The sequence below is a fragment of the Salvia hispanica genome, chromosome 3 (assembly GCF_029641045.1).
Source record: "Salvia hispanica isolate PSC_SH4W2 chromosome 3, Shi_PSC_v1, whole genome shotgun sequence".
Lineage (NCBI taxonomy): Eukaryota > Viridiplantae > Streptophyta > Magnoliopsida > Lamiales > Lamiaceae > Salvia > Salvia hispanica.
Window position 1 is genome coordinate 42,178,349 of NC_142694.1, and position 19,591 is coordinate 42,197,939.

The following is a 19,591-nucleotide window of genomic DNA, read 5'->3' on the forward strand; positions in this document are numbered from 1 at the left end:
TTTTTACAAAGTTATTTTACCTACCTTAGTCCTTATATAAATTGCATTAGTAGTGAATAATTATTCAAGTGCAGCCTTTTATTAAACAAAATAAAATTAGAAGAGCATCATAAACAACATATCTTTCTAGTCAAAGCTTGGGCTGTATTCAATATTCATATCTTTGAGTGTTGGAAAATGAATTTCGTGGAAAATTGGCAATTATTGAATACAATCAAGGCGTTGACTCGGAAGACTCGTATTTTTTGTGATTTTCTTTGAATTTGAACAAAATTTATGAGAGAATTTGTTTTGCCTTCTTATCTATATTAAATTTATGGGTTAGTTGTCAATACAATATCAAATTTGATCAAATTCTAATTTGTACTATCATGCCTATCAAATTTTGAATGATAAATAAGTAAGTTTCAAAATTTCAACGGTCTCATTTTGACCAAATTTGTTTTATTTTTTATTTTTAGCTTACTAAGATTAAAATGGAGTCGTTTGGTCGTCCATGGACACCCAAAATCAATTGGTTGATTCTTCCTAAAATGAATTGTGAAAACTTGTATGTTGAGTGGTTGGGTTGGATTGTGTTTTGAGTAGAGTAGTAGACCATGGATGCCTAGATAGACATAAGTGTTGGAATCAAATTAATGATTCACCTAAATCACACATGTCGAATACGATTGATAAACATAAAGCGAAAGCGTACACGGATTCGAATTCATGATGTTGTTGATGATTCTGAAGTATGAAAATTAGTCTTCCAAGTGACAACGCTCCCCACAGTCTCTGTAATCTGTAGAGTCTGGATATTACGTCTAATCAATAGAAATGAGAATCTATTGACCTATTTATAGAGTTGCACTTGGGGACCATAACCATGTATTTAGAGAATAAGTCCCTAACTTTATTATAACTTTAATTTCACCCATAAAAAAATTAAAGTTATCCAAAGTAGTATCTGCACAATAGTCCTCATACTTTTATAGATAATCGTTTGACCCCTATAAATTATATAACCTTAGTAGATCACGTAATCAGGTCAATCAATAAATAGTCATAAATATTATACAATCTTTAGACTATTATGTTGGACCATATTAAAATGTTCCAACAATAAGTCCATGGAAATAGTTGCATTGATCTACAAAACTCCTACTTATGAAATAACCTAATATTCGACTATTCGTAATATATGTCATATCTTAATAAAATATACGCACTTTCTCCGTCCCACAGAAGATGACCCATTTTTTTTTGTCCGAATCAAGATGACCTTTACTAATAGTAGAAAAGGAAAGCTTGGATACTCTATGACAGTGTTCAGTCATTGACTTGGAAGACTTATATTTTTTATTTTAATTACACCAAAAGAGGACTGCTGAATCTGATATGCAAACTAGAAAATATAAATGATGGATGTGGTTGCTGCTACCATCATTATCAGCATCAGCAAACGTCTCAAATATATATAGAGTGAAATTAGAGATATATGAGTGTTATGAAGAAGGATCATAGTGTTAATGCTATGATCATTTTGAGCATCAGCATATTGTTGATGAGTAATGTAGTTGCAGCGAATGCTTCAAACTCGAGCAGAGAATTGGAGGCGTTGATGGATTTTAGGTGGCCTTATATCAACTCCACTGCTCATCATTGTCACTGGAAAGGCATCACTTGTGATGATCACGGCCGTGTTGCAAAGATAAGCCTGCAAGGAGGAGCAAGCATTGGTGAGCCTGTTCTTCACTATCTTGGCTATTTGGATCCGCTTGTTTTTACATCACTCACTAGCATTCATCTGAGCTCGTGTGGTCTCTATGGAGTTATCCCACCACACATAGGTTACCTCTCCAACCTATCTTATCTCAATTTCTCCAATAATCTACTATATTCTGAGTTGCCTCTTTCATTGTCAAATCTGAGTGAGTTACGCGTTCTAGACATTTCTTATAACTATGGCATTTATGGTCGCATTCCACCTGACATAGGAAGCTTATCCAAACTTACTCATCTCTATTTGAGTTTCAATAACATCAATGGCTCTTTGCCCTCAACTATGAGCCAATTAACAAGATTGGAAATCTTGAAATTGGATGGCAATAGCTTGGAAGGTGTTTTCGAAGCAGGAATACACATGCTTCCTTGTATCAACACCATAGGGCTAAGGAGGAATTCAATCCAAGGAAGGATACCTTCTCAGTTGGGAAATGTTCCAAATGCTATGTTTCTCAATATCATTCTTTCTTCGAACTATCTTATTGGTGAAGTCCCTATATCTCTTTCAGGTTTGGAGGGTATTGATAGGAGCCCAACACCACAGCCCAACGAAGACAATGCAGATAGTCCAGAAGTCACCCTAACAAACCCAGCACATCAGCCCAACGAGATGAGTGCCGAAACCACTGAAGCAATCAGAGACCAAGCCCATAAAGGAAAGAAGAAGGCCGACGCAAAGAAGCCCAACATCGTCTCAAGGCAGCAGCCAAAGAGGAACCGTTCAAGACCAACTAAGTACAAGGATTTCGTATCCAAGTGATACTAGTTTAGTTGTTATCTGTTAAGATTTGTTTCCCATTTTGCGCTCAGTTGTTTAGATTAGATAGAGTCAAATCTTCTCGGGTTTTCTTCTTGATTCTTTCCCGAGTCGTAAGTCCGAATCAAGTAGGGGGAATTCTATAAATTATAGAATTCCCATAGATTGAGTCATCGAGAAACAAGGAATAAAATACTTCTTCTCGAAACCCTTGGCTACTTTACTTCCTTCATTTAGGTTGTTTATCTTTTCGTTCTTCCATATTTGCTCTAATTGATCGGATTGGGAACTTGGTTCATATTATCTGGTGCCTTCATTTCGATCTCTCCCTCCGCAAATCACACACCCGGACGCTATGTCCACGTCCAACGATGCATCGACCGACTATTCCATTCAGGAACTAGGTCAAATGATGTTCGACATGTCTTCTCGTATGGCCGGTTGTGAGAAGAAGAGCATGTCGGATCAGTTCAAGCACGAGGCTTTTGCCCGTCAGCAGGCGCTGGTGAACAAAAATCTTGACGATAACATGTCCAAACTCCTCATCGCCGTGGAGAAGTTGGGCTCTAGATCAACCGATGAGGTCCGGCAGCCCGCACCACCGACTCGAGGGTGGAAATTACCGCCCTCTCGAATCACCAAGCCAGCAACTTTCGATCCGGAGGCATGGCCTAAGTTGAAGTTCGACCCTCCAAGATTCGGCGGTGACAACGTCAACCTATGGATTAAACGAATCCAAAAGTTCTACAACCACACTTTCACTCCACTGTCAGACCGCTTATACCTTACTGAATTCTTGTTGGATGATGCGGCTGCGGAGTGGTTCGGCTACTGGGAAGCCAATAACGAGGATAAAACTTGGGATGACTTTCTCATGGACGTCAAACTGCGTTTCGATCCGGAGATCTATGAGGACTATGTGGGTCGTTTGGCATCCCTGCGTCAGACGGGCCATCTTGATGAGTATTTGGCGGAATTTGAGCCTATTCTCCAAAAGGCAGGCAAGATCGGAGACAGCACGCTGACTTCCTTATTCGTGGCGGGCCTATCGGCGAAGCTAAAGACGGAACTGTTAACTCGTCGTCCAGCATCTTTGAGCGATGCCATGGCCTTGGCACAGCAACTCTCTGCTTGTCACGCAGTGGCAATCTCCTCAGAACCTCCAGGACGGTCTGCGAACCTGTTGTACGACTCCAAATCGACGGCGAAATCAGTCCATCACCACACAAAAGTGTTGGAACATCCGCGTCCTACTAGCAACAGCGCCATCAGGCCAAACAGGGAGGGGCGACAACAGCGTGACTACCCGGTCCTTCGCATCAGTGCGGCAGAGAAGGCTGACAAAATGAAACGTAATGAGTGTTTTTGGTGCCCAGAGAAGTGGTCCCGCGCCCACGTCTGTGCTAAAAAGTTCTATGCATTCATGGGCGAGGACTCGGAGGAGGACGACTCTGAAATACCAGCGGAGAACACTTCGGAGGATGACGCAGAAAACATGGTGATAACTGGTGATATCTCCAGCATCCATGTTATTGGACCGAAGCTTCGCCCGCGCTCTATCCGCATCACGGGGAAAGTGCACGATAAGCCGGTGTCCGTACTGATTGACGGCGGCAGTACCCACAACTTCATCAAGCCCGCCGTCGCGGAACAGCTAAGTCTTCCTGTGCAATCTATTACTCCGTTTAGAGTCTTTGTTGGCAACGGTGCATCTTTACGTTGCAATTATGCGTGTTTGAGCACCCCTATTTCTCTGCAGGGTCACGTTTTCGACATCGATCTCTTCATCCTACAGGTGGAGGGCCCGGACATTATTTTGGGGGTCCAATGGTTACAAGATTTGGGGGACGTCACGAAAAACTTTCGGACACTGACTATGTGCTTTGATTGGAAAGACAAACAGGTTCACTTACAAGGCGAAGCTAAACCGCCGAAGTCCATCTCCTACAACAGTTTGTTCACACTCATTGGGACCAACCCGGATTCTGAAATTTTTGAGATCGTGCCCCTGCACCAGACATCAGGACCACCGCATCAGGCGACGGAAACTGATCCGTCACTATTGCCTGTTTTGGAGGAATTTAACGTGGTATTTGACATGCCGTCGGGCCTTCCTCCGTCCCGCCGCTGGGATCATAAAATTCACTTGCCAAGGGCCACAAAACCCATCAACGTTAGACCATATCGATATCCTTATTTCCAAAAGGCGGAAATCGAGCGGCAAATCCGCGACATGCTTCAACAAGGAGTAATCCAACCGAGCACGAGCCCTTTTTCATCACCGGTCTTGTTGGTCAGGAAGAAGGATGGATCCTTCCGGTTTTGTGTGGATTATCGTGCCCTGAACGCAGCAACAACCCCGGATCATTTCCCAATCCCAACGGCAGACGAGTTGTTTGACGAACTTCATGCAGCGACGGTATTCTCGAAACTGGACCTTCGTTCGGGATACCACCAAATTCGTATGCACGTGGATGATGTCCACAAGACGGCTTTCCGAACTCACGACGGCCACTTTGAGTTCCTTGTGATGCCATTCGGCCTAACGAACGCCCCGTCTACGTTCCAAGCCGCAATGAACGCCATTTTCCGGCCATTCTTACGTAAGTTCGTCATTGTTTTCTTTGACGACATCTTGGTTTATAGCTCGTCAGCAGAAGAACATGTTGCTCATCTAAGGGAAGTCCTCTCCACGCTGCAATCCAACTCTTTTTTTATAAAACGCTCAAAATGTGCGTTCGGTGTTTCCTCAATCGAGTACCTTGGTCACTTCATCACTGCCGGACAGTTGAAAGCCGACCCGTCAAAGATCGAGGCAATGCTTGCGTGGCCTCAACCTTCAACTATTAAACAATTGAGAGGTTTTCTTGGGCTCACCGGGTATTATCGTCGTTTTGTTCATCACTACTCTATTATCGCCGGGCCTCTAACAGAACTCCTCAAGAAAGATTCTTTTATTTGGAGTGCGGCAGCAACAAAGAGCTTTGAAGATTTAAAAACTGCCATGAGCTCAATGCCCGTTTTGCAATTACCCGACTTCTCCGAGCAATTTGTGGTGGAGACGGATGCATCAGACTTTGGAATTGGGGCTGTCTTGCTTCAAAAAGGACACCCCGTCGCCTACTTCAGCAAGAAGCTGGGCCCACGTCGCCGTTTGGCCTCCACATACCACAAAGAATTGTACGCAATTGTAGAAGCCGTGCAAAAATGGCGGCAATATTTGCTAGGTCGTGAGTTTGTGATTCGTAGTGACCAACGCAGCCTGAAGGAGCTTTTATCCCAAGTGATCCAAACGCCCGACCAACAGTTCTATGTCCGCAAATTGATGGGTTTTAAGTTCTCCATCGAGTACAAATCCGGTGCATCCAACAAGGTGGCGGATGCCCTCTCGCGCCGTGACGAGGAAGTCATGGATTGCGATCTGCTATCATTATATGCTCGCCCTGTCCCAGCAATCATGGAGGTGTTGCTGGCTGAAAATTCGACATTACCAGACCTCGTCGCACTCCATGAATCAGTAGCAGCGGGCTCAGCTCCAGCTCACATCACTGTGACGGGTGGGATGTTATTTTTCAAAAGACGGATCTTGATTAGTCGTGAATCAGCGGCTCGCTCGGCAATTTTGGATGAATGCCATGCAGCACGGACTGCTGGACACCCGGGAGAAGCTCGCACATTTGCTCGGGTTGCAGCGGTGTTCTACTGGCCCGGTTTGAGACGTGACGTCAAGGACTATGTAGCTGCCTGTTTCACTTGCCAATCGACTAAGTATATAAGGGACAAACCGAATGGGCTAATTCAACCTTTGCCTATTCCGGGCATGGTATGGGAAGCTGCCTCAATGGACTTCATTATTGGGTTGCCGCCGTCGCACGGATATACCGCCATAATGGTCGTCGTCGATCGCCTTTCCAAGTACGCCCACTTCGGGGCTCTCAAAGCTGGATTTGACGCCCAACGTGTGGCACGATTATTTGTTGATACGGTGGTGAAGCTCCATGGCTTTCCCGCGCGTCTGCTCTCCGATCGTGACTCCATTTTTATGAGTGACTTTTGGAATGAATTATTGGCGTTAAGTGGGACAAAGTTGCAATTCACCACGGCCTATCATCCTCAAACAGACGGACAGTCCGAAGTCACAAACCGCGCCTTGGAGCAATATTTAAGGGCTTTCACCTTTGACCGCCCAGCCAGGTGGTTCGACCTACTACCATGGGCTGAATTGGCAATGAACTGCACCACCAATTCCAGCATCGGCATGTCTCCGTTTCAAGCCTTGTATGGCCGGGAACCACCAAATTTGTTTGCCACATATTCTAGGCCATCTCACAATCCCACTGTAGCTGACCTCCTGGCAGAACGTGAAGAGATTCTGCGTTTATTAAGGGTCAGGATCGAGCGAGCTCAGCAGGCAATGGCGAAGTTTGCAAACCGCCATCGCAAGGATGTCGAATTCCAGGAGGGCGACCGGGTCTTGCTGCGTCTCCAACCATATCGGCAGATTTCGGTGGGGAAGCCTTTATCTAACAAGCTGGGACGCCGCTACTACGGCCCCTATGTGGTAACTGAACGAATAGGCAAGGTGGCCTATAGACTCCAGCTTCCCGTGGATAGTAGAATACATGACGTGTTCCATGTTTCCCTGTTGCGGCACTTTGTACCATCGTTGGATGCCTCGACAGACCTTCCTGCTGAATTTCGAAGAAGCAGCCCTATGGATACTCCGATTCGTGCCACTGACTCTCGCACAGTACTTGTTAATAGGATCCCAGAGGAGCAGTGGCTAACTCACTGGGCATCGGCTAAATCCTCTTCTCCGACTTGGGAATCAACTACATTACTTAAGCGTCACTTCCCTCACCTTCACCTTGAGGACAAGGTTGCTTCTATGGGGGAGGGAGTTGATAGGAGCCCAACACCACAGCCCAACGAAGACAATGCAGATAGTCCAGAAGTCACCCTAACAAACCCAGCACATCAGCCCAACGAGATGAGTGCCGAAACCACTGAAGCAATCAGAGACCAAGCCCATAAAGGAAAGAAGAAGGCCGACGCAAAGAAGCCCAACATCGTCTCAAGGCAGCAGCCAAAGAGGAACCGTTCAAGACCAACTAAGTACAAGGATTTCGTATCCAAGTGATACTAGTTTAGTTGTTATCTGTTAAGATTTGTTTCCCATTTTGCGCTCAGTTGTTTAGATTAGATAGAGTCAAATCTTCTCGGGTTTTCTTCTTGATTCTTTCCCGAGTCGTAAGTCCGAATCAAGTAGGGGGAATTCTATAAATTATAGAATTCCCATAGATTGAGTCATCGAGAAACAAGGAATAAAATACTTCTTCTCGAAACCCTTGGCTACTTTACTTCCTTCATTTAGGTTGTTTATCTTTTCGTTCTTCCATATTTGCTCTAATTGATCGGATTGGGAACTTGGTTCATATTATCGATTTGTCCAATAATAATTTAGAAGGTGAGATTCCAGCCAACATATGGCGTAAGTTTGGGATCGAATCGTTCCGCGGGAACCCCAATTTACATCTTCCAGAGGAATCCATGATTCAAGAAAAACGGGACAATTCAAAATTAATTCTTGCTGTGGTGATGGTATTTGTCTGTGTGTTTCTGTTTACAATTTTCTTGGGACTCTTTTTGTTGAGAGAAAAGGCAGTAGTTGCAGCCACACCTGAATTAGGACATGGAAACATATTCAAGATATGGAATTTCGATGGCAACATGGCATATCAAGACATCATCGAAGCAACACTAGACTTTGACTTCAGATACTGCATTGGAACTGGTGCTTACGGAAGCGTCTATAGAGCAGTATTGCCCACTAGAAAAGTTGTTGCAGTTAAAAAGCTTCACGGATTTGAAGGAGTTAATCCTTCTTTTGACTCCTCCTTTAGGAATGAAGCCGAGGTTCTCTCACAGATTCGCCATCGCCATATTGTCAAGCTTTTTGGTTTTTGTCTGCACCAACGGAGCATGTTTCTCATCTACGACTACATGGAAAGAGGAAGCCTCTTTAGCGTGTTGAAGTATGATGATGAAGCCGTGGAGCTGAACTGGAAGAAGAGGGTAAATGTGGTGAAGGGCATTGCCAGTGCCCTATCTTACATGCATCACGATTGCAGCCCTCCTATTCTACACAGAGACGTATCGAGCAGCAACATACTCTTGGATTCAGAGTTTGAAGGCTGTTTATCTGATTTTGGGACAGCTAGATTGTTGGATCCAGATTCTTCCAATCAGACTCTACTTGTGGGAACTCGGGGCTACATTGCACCAGGTGTGCATACCATAACATAGTTTCAAGTAATTTTTATTATGACGATGACATGTTTGTTGGATGCAGAGTTGGCCTTCACAATGGTTGTTACAGAAAAATGTGATGTGTACAGCTTTGGAGTTTTGGCATTGGAAGTCATGTTCGGAGATCATCCGGGGGATTTCGTTTCCTCCATGACGACGATTAAAAGATCCACACAGTTTGCTCAAAACATGATGGTGCAACAACTCTTGGACAAGAGGCTACCATCTCCGGACGAAGATGTAAGATTGTCGAGGGAAGTGGTTGGAGTGGTGAAAACAGCATTGAAATGCATCAGTTGTGATCCAAAGCTGCGGCCGTATATGAAGGAGGTGTCTCAGGAACTCGCTAAGCACCCACCACGGTTGACAATGCCATTCCGCTCCGTATCAGTGCTACATCTCATGCATTCAGATTGAACTCACAGCTGCCTTCTTCAAATTTACAGATGCTCAGTTGCCATATGAAAATGCCTCTGTTTTCCTCTGTTTCCTTAGTCTTTTCCTTCTTCCTGAACAATGCTGTGTTATTTTCCATAGTCATGATCAAATGTATGTTGGAATTATGTATATTATTGGGACTCTTAACATAATTTATGTGATTTAAAACTGTCACATTTTATAGCAGGGAACTTAACTAGCTCAACCATATGGAGTGTTGGTTCCACCAGATACATTCTTTTACTCTGTTACTCTACAAACCATTTATTTTACTTAGCTTAGTCCTATGTAAATTGCATTAATACTAAAAAATTATTATAGGTGCATGCTTCTAGAAAAAAATTTGTTAAAATTAGAAAATCTTTATAAACACAATATCTATCTTGCTACAAAATTTCCACACTTCCCTAAATCCATAACGTGGAGGTGTTTTATTTCAATTGGGATCACCTAAGAGCATCCGCAGCGGTGAGAAGGACGGTGTTCGTTCGTCCGTGCCGCTGGACAGAGCTCGTCCGTCCGTCGCTGGAGCTCGTCCGTCCGTGCCGCTGAGCAGCCCTACGTGGCACGTTCTGATTGGCCAACGGCATAGCCGTTGGCAAATTCGTTTTTTTATTTTTATTTTTTTAAAAATTCAAAATTTATTTAAAAAAATGTTTTTAAATAAAAAAAAATATTTTTCCACTTCCCAAAAAATTATATCTGTTTTCTACTCACTTTTAATTTATTTTTCAATTTTTTTCCCCCAAAATTCACATTTTCATCTATAAATACTCCCACTTCAAAAAAAAATCACATTCTCATCTATTCTATCATCATTCATCTACATTCTCTCATCTTTTTTCCTCATACTCTCTCATCTAAATTCCCACCACACTACACAATGTCCAGCTCCGGCGATCACCCCTCCGGCAATCGCGGTTGGAACCACGATTGGTTCGACTCCGAGGCCGGATATAGTCCGGAAACCCAATTTACGGCCCCTCCTCAAACCCAAGGTTCACAAGCTCCGGGTGGCTACCGTCCTTACCCGTTGCACGACCTAAACGCCCCCGGGTTTGGGTGGGCACCCGAACCCGGATCGGGAGGGAGTAGCAGCTCTACTCCTACTTCTGTTCCTACTCCTACTCCTCCTGTTCGTGGCACCCGCACCCCATACACTCCGGGTGAGATGATGGCGATGTTCTAAGCATACTTGGCAGTCTCCGAAGATCCGGACATCGGTACGAACCAAACCGGGGATACGTATTGGTGGCGCATCACTCGCCTCTACAATGAAACCCGGCCGGCGGGAACCATCTATCGCAATGATAGTATGGTTCACAATTGCATCTACAGATGCAACGAGACAATCGGGAAGTTTAAGGGGATTTACCTCCAGGAAGAGCGGTCGGCGGGGAGCGGCACGAACGAGCTCGAGTTCATCATTGCCGCCTTGGCGGCATACCAACGGGAGGAGTTCAAACCGTTCAAGTACCTTGATTGTTGGCAGGAGGGGCGCCTACATCCGAAATATAGGGGCGGCATAGTAGCATCCTCCTCCAGCTCCTCCAGCAAACGGTCCAGGTCGGTTGTCCTATCCGACGGCGCCTCCGATGATGTGGCTACCCAGCTTGCCGGAGCTAACTTGGGTAGCCCCGACGCTGGCCCGAGCAGTTCCCGCCCGCAAGGAATGAAGAAGGTGGCGGCCAACCGCCCCCGCCGTCGTGCCTCGACTCCATCCTCCCCCGCTCCCTTTGTGCCTCCTCCACCCCCGAACAACACGTTGTGGGCCATCTTGAGTCAACTCTATATGAACGATACGTCTCAGATGACTCCGGATCAACTTGCAACACATGAGCAAATGATCCGGGGTCTCAAGAGGCAATTGGAGTTAGAGGAGTAGTCTTCCATGCGTGTAATTTTTAATTTGTAGGATTTTAATTATGTATTTTTTTATTTTCTAGGATTTTAATTATGTACTTTTATTTTTTAGTATTTTAATTATGTAATTTTTATTTTTTAGGATTTTAATTATGTAATTTTTATTTTTTAATGTATTTTTATAATGTTGAAATGTTTTTAATAATTGGAGTATTTAAATTGAATAATAGAATGGTGGGACTCTTGAGCTTGTCCTTAGCTAAGAGCACGGATGTGGGTGTTGTGCTCTTAGCTAAGGACAAGGAGTAAAAGTGGGTCCGGGCCCACCTCCGTGCTATGGGGATGCTCTAATACTTTCCCTACTCCACCTCTCACAAACATAAAATATGATGGTGGCCCCTCACTTATGTTTGTGAGGGGTGGAATAGGAGATGGAGTAGGGAAAGGATTAGGTGATATCAAGTGGTTTTATTGTATTACAAGCACTAAGCCTATAGCTAAGTTGGTGGAGCACCTTGTTTACACGCGTGCCAATAATTCAAAATATGTATCTTATTCAAACATCGACGTCATACTCTATAATGTATGAGGTGCTGAGTTCGAGCCCTCTTGACCTCAGTTGTAACTTCCTCCTTCATATAGGAGTTAATTTATTTTTTTTTAAAGAACTAAGTAATTATTTGTATTTCTATTTTGGAAACTTTCTCGATCACTTTTTTTATTCTCATCTATTTTTTTATTTGCACTTTCTCTCATACTTTACCAGTCATGAAGTATAACTCATATCCTACACTAGTGGGACTATTTTTCGTATGGACAGAGAGATTTTAAGTAAGCTAATAATAACTCAATAAGTTGGACTTTTCTATTTAGGAAAAAATATTATCATTATAGAGAGTGATTCAATTTGAAAACTATCTTAAAATAAAGAGTGATTCTAATGTATTTTGTGAGAAAAAGACGTCGTTTTGAACATTTTGGCATGCCACTCTTTAGATTTTGTGGAAAATTGGCAACACGCCAAAAGTTCATACTACATTTAAAATTGATGGCCGGATTCCGCCTAAAACGCCTCTTAGATTATTGGTGTAATTTTCTACTACCAATGATAAAATTTATCAAAGCACCTAAATACAACTTAAATTTATTTTTATTAGTACTATTTCATTCCCTCACTTGAAATACAATCATCCATCTGAAGCCTCATCAAAACAACATACACCATGATGTTAAATTTGTTTACTTTCGATATACAATATACATGCAAAAGGACTTGAGATGATGTCTACTCTACTCCATAAAGTTGAGAAAACCCCATTAGATGAAAAACATTTAAATCATGGGGGACCCCATTTGAAAATTTGAACAAACATTTCGTACGATATATATGTCGTCTTCTTCATGAGAGAATTGTCGATGGGACTTATCTTTATTATAGTAGTAATAAAACAATTAGAAAATGGAGAAAAGCTGCAAAATGGATAATGGGCAATTGACTATAATCTGTGAAAAACTAGTAGGATACCATTTTGTCTATTGTCTATGAAAACGAGACTATTTTGCCGGTCACGGGATTTTTAATTAAATCATGAATATTGTGCATACACAAAAGCTAATCTTTTTTAGTGAAAACTTTTTATAATTAAACTCATCTACACGATTTGATTGTGTACATATGAAATTTTCGTCATATGTTTCAAGCACCTATTTTCAGTGAGAATCATAATTGAATATGTAATTTTTTTCATATATTATAAGCAACAATCATATATAATCAATTTCATATTTCAATTGTTTTAAATTATGTTTTTGATTGATTTATTTATTTTTTGTTTTGTATTTTGTCGTATTTGTATTTTACAAATTTTGCAATAGCATACAGTACTATTTTACTTACCTTTATTACAAGAATAAAAAAATATACTACTAACTCCATCCTACATAAAGGGAAATTGGTCTTAAAAATTATCAACTTTTCAAATTGTGTGAATCTCTCACACTAAAGTTTTCAGCATAAATTTTGTCTATGTTAAATGCCAAAAACCTACGTGTAATAGTTGGAGCTACATTCCATTTTGTACGGAAGATGAAACGAATGATGATATGAATACTCTAAAATTAGTATCGGTAATTCACGTAGGCAAAATTTATGCTGAAACTTTAGTGGGAGAAATTCGCACAATTTGAAAAGTTAATACTAATTTTAAGACCACTTTTAAAGATTGGGGGAAATATTGGAGTACTAAATTTTTGTTAAAATACATGATTTCTCTGTTTAATTCCCCTTACATAAATAGTCTCAAAATTTTCTTTTGTCAAAAGGCAAGGAACTCTCTCTTCAGTGTCTTCACATGACATTAGTTATAATAAATGATGAAAACAACAAAATAGTTCATGTAAATTGGCAGCTTGAGCTACTAGTAGTGTATATTTACCATTGTTAGAAAAGAACAAGAAAATATTGTTGTAAAATGATTGCCCAAAGCTTTAATTACTGCATTTAATATTGCAGAGCTATAATAAAAACGGTCACCAGCCCCACCAATTTGTTTGTGGCTGCAAAACTGCAATTATTTCTGCTACTCCAAATGGGCCTATTTTCTATCTACCTTTTCTTGGTTTTATTTTCAATTTCAACTATACAAAAATTGGCATTCAAAAATAAAAAAAAATTAAAAAATTTAATTATCTGAATGAATTTAATTTTCTTTGCATTGAATATTACTACTATTGACTTATAAAAATAAGACATTGGGACTAACAAAATGAAGAGTTTGAGTAACACTAGGACCTTATTTTCATTAACCAGTTTTCAAGAAATTGTACAGAGAAATCAATGTTCACGACTATTTAAACGGTTTTACTATACACTTTAATTGTTAAATAATATTAACACAGTCATATACGAGTACTATAATCTTCCTAGTTCCTAACGAGTGTTCTATATTAAAATAGTTTTGTTCTAGTTTTTTTAATTTAAATTTTCATTTTTTACCATAAATAAAGGGTGAAAAGAATAAATTAGTCCGCCTTCTTTGCATGTGAACGAAATCGAACCTCTTCTGCGAATCCATAAGAACCATTAGTAAACTTAATTTTTTAGCCAAATATATATGATTTGCATTATTTCAAATTTACAAATAGGAATATAATCAATTGCTAATTAATTATCAATCTCAAATTGAGATCAATTTTTAATTATTAAATTAGAAGATCTTGTTGTTAATATAATGCCAAGTGTAATATATTTTAAATTTAAATAATTATTAATTAAATTAAAATGGTATTAATGTCAAATCCTATATGTAGTAACTAACTACTTTCTCTCTCCTCAAAATCATCTCAAATCTTTAAATTTATGTAACTCTCTCAATTTAAATTATTTTTTCGCAAAAAATATATCAAATTAAAGATAATTTAATAAGGATTCCAACGAGATCTCAATTGCATATGTTCCGACGATGTTCGGGTGATGAAATTTGATAAATTATATTTCAATTTTCGTACATGTTGATAACAACTTTTATCAACAAATGCAACAAAAAATCTCAATATATTGTAGGCAAAATCTCAATATTATGCATGTTCAATCTCAATAAAAATGTGTTGATATTTTCTTGTCCTTGTATTGATATTCTAATGTCATATTGTTGATATTTGTATTACACAATATTGATATAAAAAAACACCCACGAAAATTATCATATGATAACATAATGACGATATTATCCTTTTGTTGATATTTTGTCTACTATTTATTGAGATTTGTGAGCTTTAATCTCACCCACTCATTTTAAAATCCAAGGGTGGAGATTTAATCTTAATTTTGGATTAGGGTGTTATAAGCATTAGAACAAGACCTTTACAAATAAACCAATCTCATAATTTGAGCCACGTCTCTACTTTTTTATTCATTATATTTCATCTATCTTCAGTTTTCATACTAGTTTTGATATTTGTAAATCGAAATAAATGCTAAAAAAGTTCAAAATTTACTTAATTAAAATAAAAAATAAAGTCATAATTTAAATCTAAAACTTCTCAACTAAAAAAGTATGTATTGATCAAAATTAATTTGATTTTATAAAAATTTACAAATTCTGATTAATTTAAATCCCTAAAATTACTTGAAGCGAAAATATAAATTCAATCAAATCGCCCCATCGGCCGCCCCCATCCGATACCCTACAAGACTGCCCCGTCTCGTCGCCCCGCCACAATAGTGGCTGCACACTCAGCATTCCCACTTACTAATTTCTCAAACTCTTGAGCCATTACTCTCTCATTGACCCAAATCTTCCACCATTTTTTAACTCTATAATAACTTTACTTTCAACACTTCATACATCCAACTTCCCACCCATCTCTTGCATTGTGTATTTGTGTTGCATAGTTTTGTGCATTTGCAATTTAGCCCACAAACAATATTAAATAGCATCCCATGTGGTTGAGGTTCTTTTGTTTAGGTAGAAGTGTAAAAAAAGAGCCAAAAAATTTCTTGACTTGACCTATTCAATGTGCTCTAGCAGTAGTTATAGCTTTTATTCCAACCCTTATCTCTCTTTCACTCTTCTTCTCCTGCAAACATACTTTTCCTACATTTCTTCCACTCTTTGTCTCCTTCTTTCTCTCAAGAAAATGACTAAAGATGAAGACTTTAATCTCCTCAAAATCCAGGTAATTTCTTTGTAATACTAACATTCAACTTTTCAAAAAGCAACTTATTTTAGTGTTAAAGCTTTGTGCCTTTTTTTTTTTTTTTAATATTACAGACATGTGTGCTTAGAGTGAACATACACTGTGAAGGATGTCAGCAGAAAGTGAAGAAAATTCTTCAGAGAATTGAAGGTTTTTGCTCTTTTTCTCATCTCATTTTTTTTTTTTTTAGAGTTAAAAATGTTGTGCTTAGTTACATCATTTTCTCCCAATTCTCCCTAAATTGTCTTTCATGTTTTAACGTTCGTTGTTGTTTGTAGTCACATGTCTTATTTCCTTACATTTTTTTATGAATAAAATATCTGCCTACTTCAAGTAAATTTTAAAAAATCCCCTATTGCATTCATTTTGCTAAATAGTGCAATTAACCTAAACAAGAGTTAATTGGTTGCAAATCCATAAACTACTCGTGAATTTCGTTATTTCGTAGTATGATAAAACCGCCTTTACAATTTCTTGGTCAATTCCGCAACTTTTACAAATGTTGATTATATCATTATTTTGACAATTTTCTCAATTGTATTAATAGCAAAAAAGTCCGTCATTTAATTACGCTTAGTTCGTTTTGAGCAATTTTTTTTTCAAAATACCCAAAGATAGAGTTTTAAAAGACAAGAAAATATTCTTAATTGGTCACTTATTCACCTCACACACCTCTTTTTCCCTCTATCACAATAGCAAAATCACACACACCCCCTTTTTAAAAATTGTACTATATCAAAATTTTAACATTTTTTTCAATTGTCCATAATTTCGGATTTGGGGGAGATTATGTATGATATACAACGAAAAAATGCTATATGGGCAAACATTCGACTACTTAATACATTTTAGTTACGCGTTACATTAATAAATTCAGACACGAAACAATGAAACAATATGTCCCATTTCAGGTGTGTACCAAGTAAAGATAGATGCAGAGCAACAGAAGGTGACTGTTTCCGGCAACGTCGATTCGGCAACTCTGGTGAAGAAACTGGTGAAAGCTGGCAAACACGCCGAGCTCTGCTCCCCAAAATCCAACCAAAACCAGAAACAGAGCAAAACCGCTCCCACCAAAGAAGACAACAACACCCCCAAATCAAAGAAACCGCACGTCCCCAAAAACAAACACAACAACAACGATGATCAACAGCAGCAGGAGGAAGACGAGATGCAGCTGATCAGAGACAAGATCAACCACCTCTCCCTCCTCAAGCAGCAGGCGGACGCTGCCGCGGTCAAGCGCAGCAATGCCGCCGATTCCGGTGCTAGGAAAATGAACAACGCTGTTGCCGGTGGTGCTAGTAATGGTAAGAAGGGGAATCAGACTACTAACATGAGCACAAACACGAACACGAACATGTCTGGGAATGAGTTGAGTGCGATGATGAATTTCGCGGGTTTTCATGGAAATGGGAGTGGGAATAATGGAATGTACGGGGCCCAGCGGCCGAGTAATTTTAATTATTCGGCCGTGCCAGGAGGGGAGTATGCGTACCATGTACCGGCCTCGGGGTTTGTGAACTTGCAAGGCCGGTATGGGGGTTTCCAGCACCAGCACCAGCAGCAACAGATGTTGTACAATCAGAGCGCGTTTGTGCCTCCGAGCACCAGTTATTACTATAACTATGGGCCGGAGGCGTACGTCGGCGGTGATTATGGTGGTGGTGGTGGTGATCGTGTGTTTGGTGATGGGAGTGAAGGGGGTTGTAGGGTTATGTAGTTTTGAATCATTGTTGGATTTAGTTTTTTTTTTTTTTTTTTTAATTTGAGTTTATTTATATGTTTGTTGTAGTGTGGACTATTTCTTGATTTTCTAGTATGTTTTGATTTTGAGTTTTGTTGGACTATTTGGGTTTCGATGTTATGATGGAGATGATAGTTGCTAAAAGAAGAATTTATTATTACCTGATTTTGTAACATCTTGTGTCGTGTTTAGGAGTAATCGATGAGTGTTGTAGAGTTGCATAGACTTGTCCGTCCTTAATATAGATTGGAGGTTCAACTCCAGACTTTTGTTGCTTTAGATCTTTGTTAAGATGTCTAAAAATCAACAAATGGATAGTTACTTGGTTTCCTAGTGTTGTCATGTTCTTGAACCAAAAAAAATTAAAGGTCACACCTAATTATATCATCAAATTATTTGGCCCTAGTAATAACCAATTTTAGATGTATTTGGGCTTTGCAAATTGCAAGGTGTGGAAATGGATAAGAGTTGTCATATTTGATGGGCTTTTTAGTTGTATTTTGGGGTTTGTTGGGCTTGGCGTCAAGGCCATCTTCAAGAATCCATATATGAGGTCTCAACCCAATATATGGTTCCATTGCTTGGAAATGTACCGGCAAAAGCTTATCTAATATTTATAGATACATACTTAGTATTTCTTTTTTATTTTATTTCTGTTCATAATACTTTCATGTCACACTCAATTATTCCGTAGTACTATAAATTTATTTTCAATTCCTTAAAAACACACACACACACACACATATATAGGCAGTGTTTCATGGAACTGAGGCTATGATATTGGAATTGGAGCATATAATTTCAATTCAGATATTTTGTACATACAAAATATTTGAATTTGACATTGAATTATAATTCTAATTCTTCAATTTAAATTCTATGTCAAAAGTGTATAATTAGAATTCCAAATAATTATAGAATTGGACACCTTCACACGTTACATAAATATAGCGCATATACACTATACACACAGTAATGACACACACACACACACACACACTATACACAATACACACCCGTTGTATACAAACACAACACAGCCACAATATCTGATTTAATTTCGTATCAATTGTGTAAATATCTAAGCCCAATTCAATTTTAATTACGTATACCGAATAGACCTTATACTAATTTCAACAACTAAGTTCAGGCTCAATGGTTATGCAGATATTTAACTTCAAACTCAATTTAGAATCAAGTCGATCTTGAGCAACCTATGCATCGGCGTGCCTCGTGTCCCTAACCTAACCTATTCCCCCTATATCGTTCAAGTTCAAGTCCCTCCATTTACAATATTTTTGTCACCTTTAGACTGCCACGAACTTTATTAATTTGATTGTCTTAATTAGTATGATATGTTGTAAATGAAATAAGGATTCTAAATCTAATCGAGTTTAAAATTTAAAAGCTTAGATATATATTAATGCGATAAATAAATTATGGATATTTAAAAAAGAAAATTGTGGCAAATAGTAATAATTATGGATGGAGAGAATATAGTTTGGCACGGAGACTTGAAGCGGATTTAAAACGTCAATACTGCAATTTTAATATCCAATTAATATTAATCAAAATTGAGTATTCTTTTTCCATTATTCAAAAAATTATGTTATCCCAATATAGTCAAAAGTTGCATTGTCAATTACAAGGGACCTTTTTGATCCTTGGAAATCATGAGCCAAATTTGTCTGGATTTGATTTGTCAAAATTCCATAAATTCATAGATAATTAAAAGATGTGGAAACCATTTAATTCGAAATCAAATGGAGTTAGAAAATCCACGTCATTCAAATTGCATAAGGCATAAAAATATCTTATAATAATGCCAGAAGAATTAATCCTTTCCGTAAATCATACTATTTCAAAAGGCAAATATATGTTATTCTTTTGAATAGTGACCAATCAATATAGGAAGTATTCCCATATTTTGATTAACTTAATTAGTGTGCGAAACTGTTGAAAATAAGCAAAAGTATTATATGAAACTATAATCAAATTTATTAGTGCCAAAA

General features: G+C 39.1%; 2 protein-coding genes across 2 annotated transcripts; both read left to right on the forward strand.

Annotated features, from left to right (window-relative positions):
• Positions 1 to 1,348: 1,348 nt before the first annotated feature.
• LOC125210070 (LRR receptor-like serine/threonine-protein kinase FEI 1) lies at positions 1,349 to 9,479 on the forward strand. Its single transcript, XM_089067729.1, has 3 exons — positions 1,349 to 2,286; positions 7,963 to 8,810; positions 8,877 to 9,479. Exons 1-3 carry the CDS (start codon positions 1,481 to 1,483, stop codon positions 9,248 to 9,250), a joined length of 2,028 nt encoding a protein of 675 aa, XP_088923855.1. The 5' UTR covers positions 1,349 to 1,480; the 3' UTR covers positions 9,251 to 9,479.
• A 6,026-nt stretch (positions 9,480 to 15,505) lies between these two features.
• Positions 15,506 to 17,752, forward strand: LOC125212763 (uncharacterized). Its single transcript, XM_048113009.2, has 3 exons — positions 15,506 to 15,811; positions 15,907 to 15,982; positions 16,744 to 17,752. The coding sequence occupies exons 1-3, from the start codon at positions 15,650 to 15,652 to the stop codon at positions 17,553 to 17,555; spliced, it is 1,050 nt and encodes a 349-aa protein (XP_047968966.1). The 5' UTR covers positions 15,506 to 15,649; the 3' UTR covers positions 17,556 to 17,752.
• Positions 17,753 to 19,591: the final 1,839 nt, after the last annotated feature.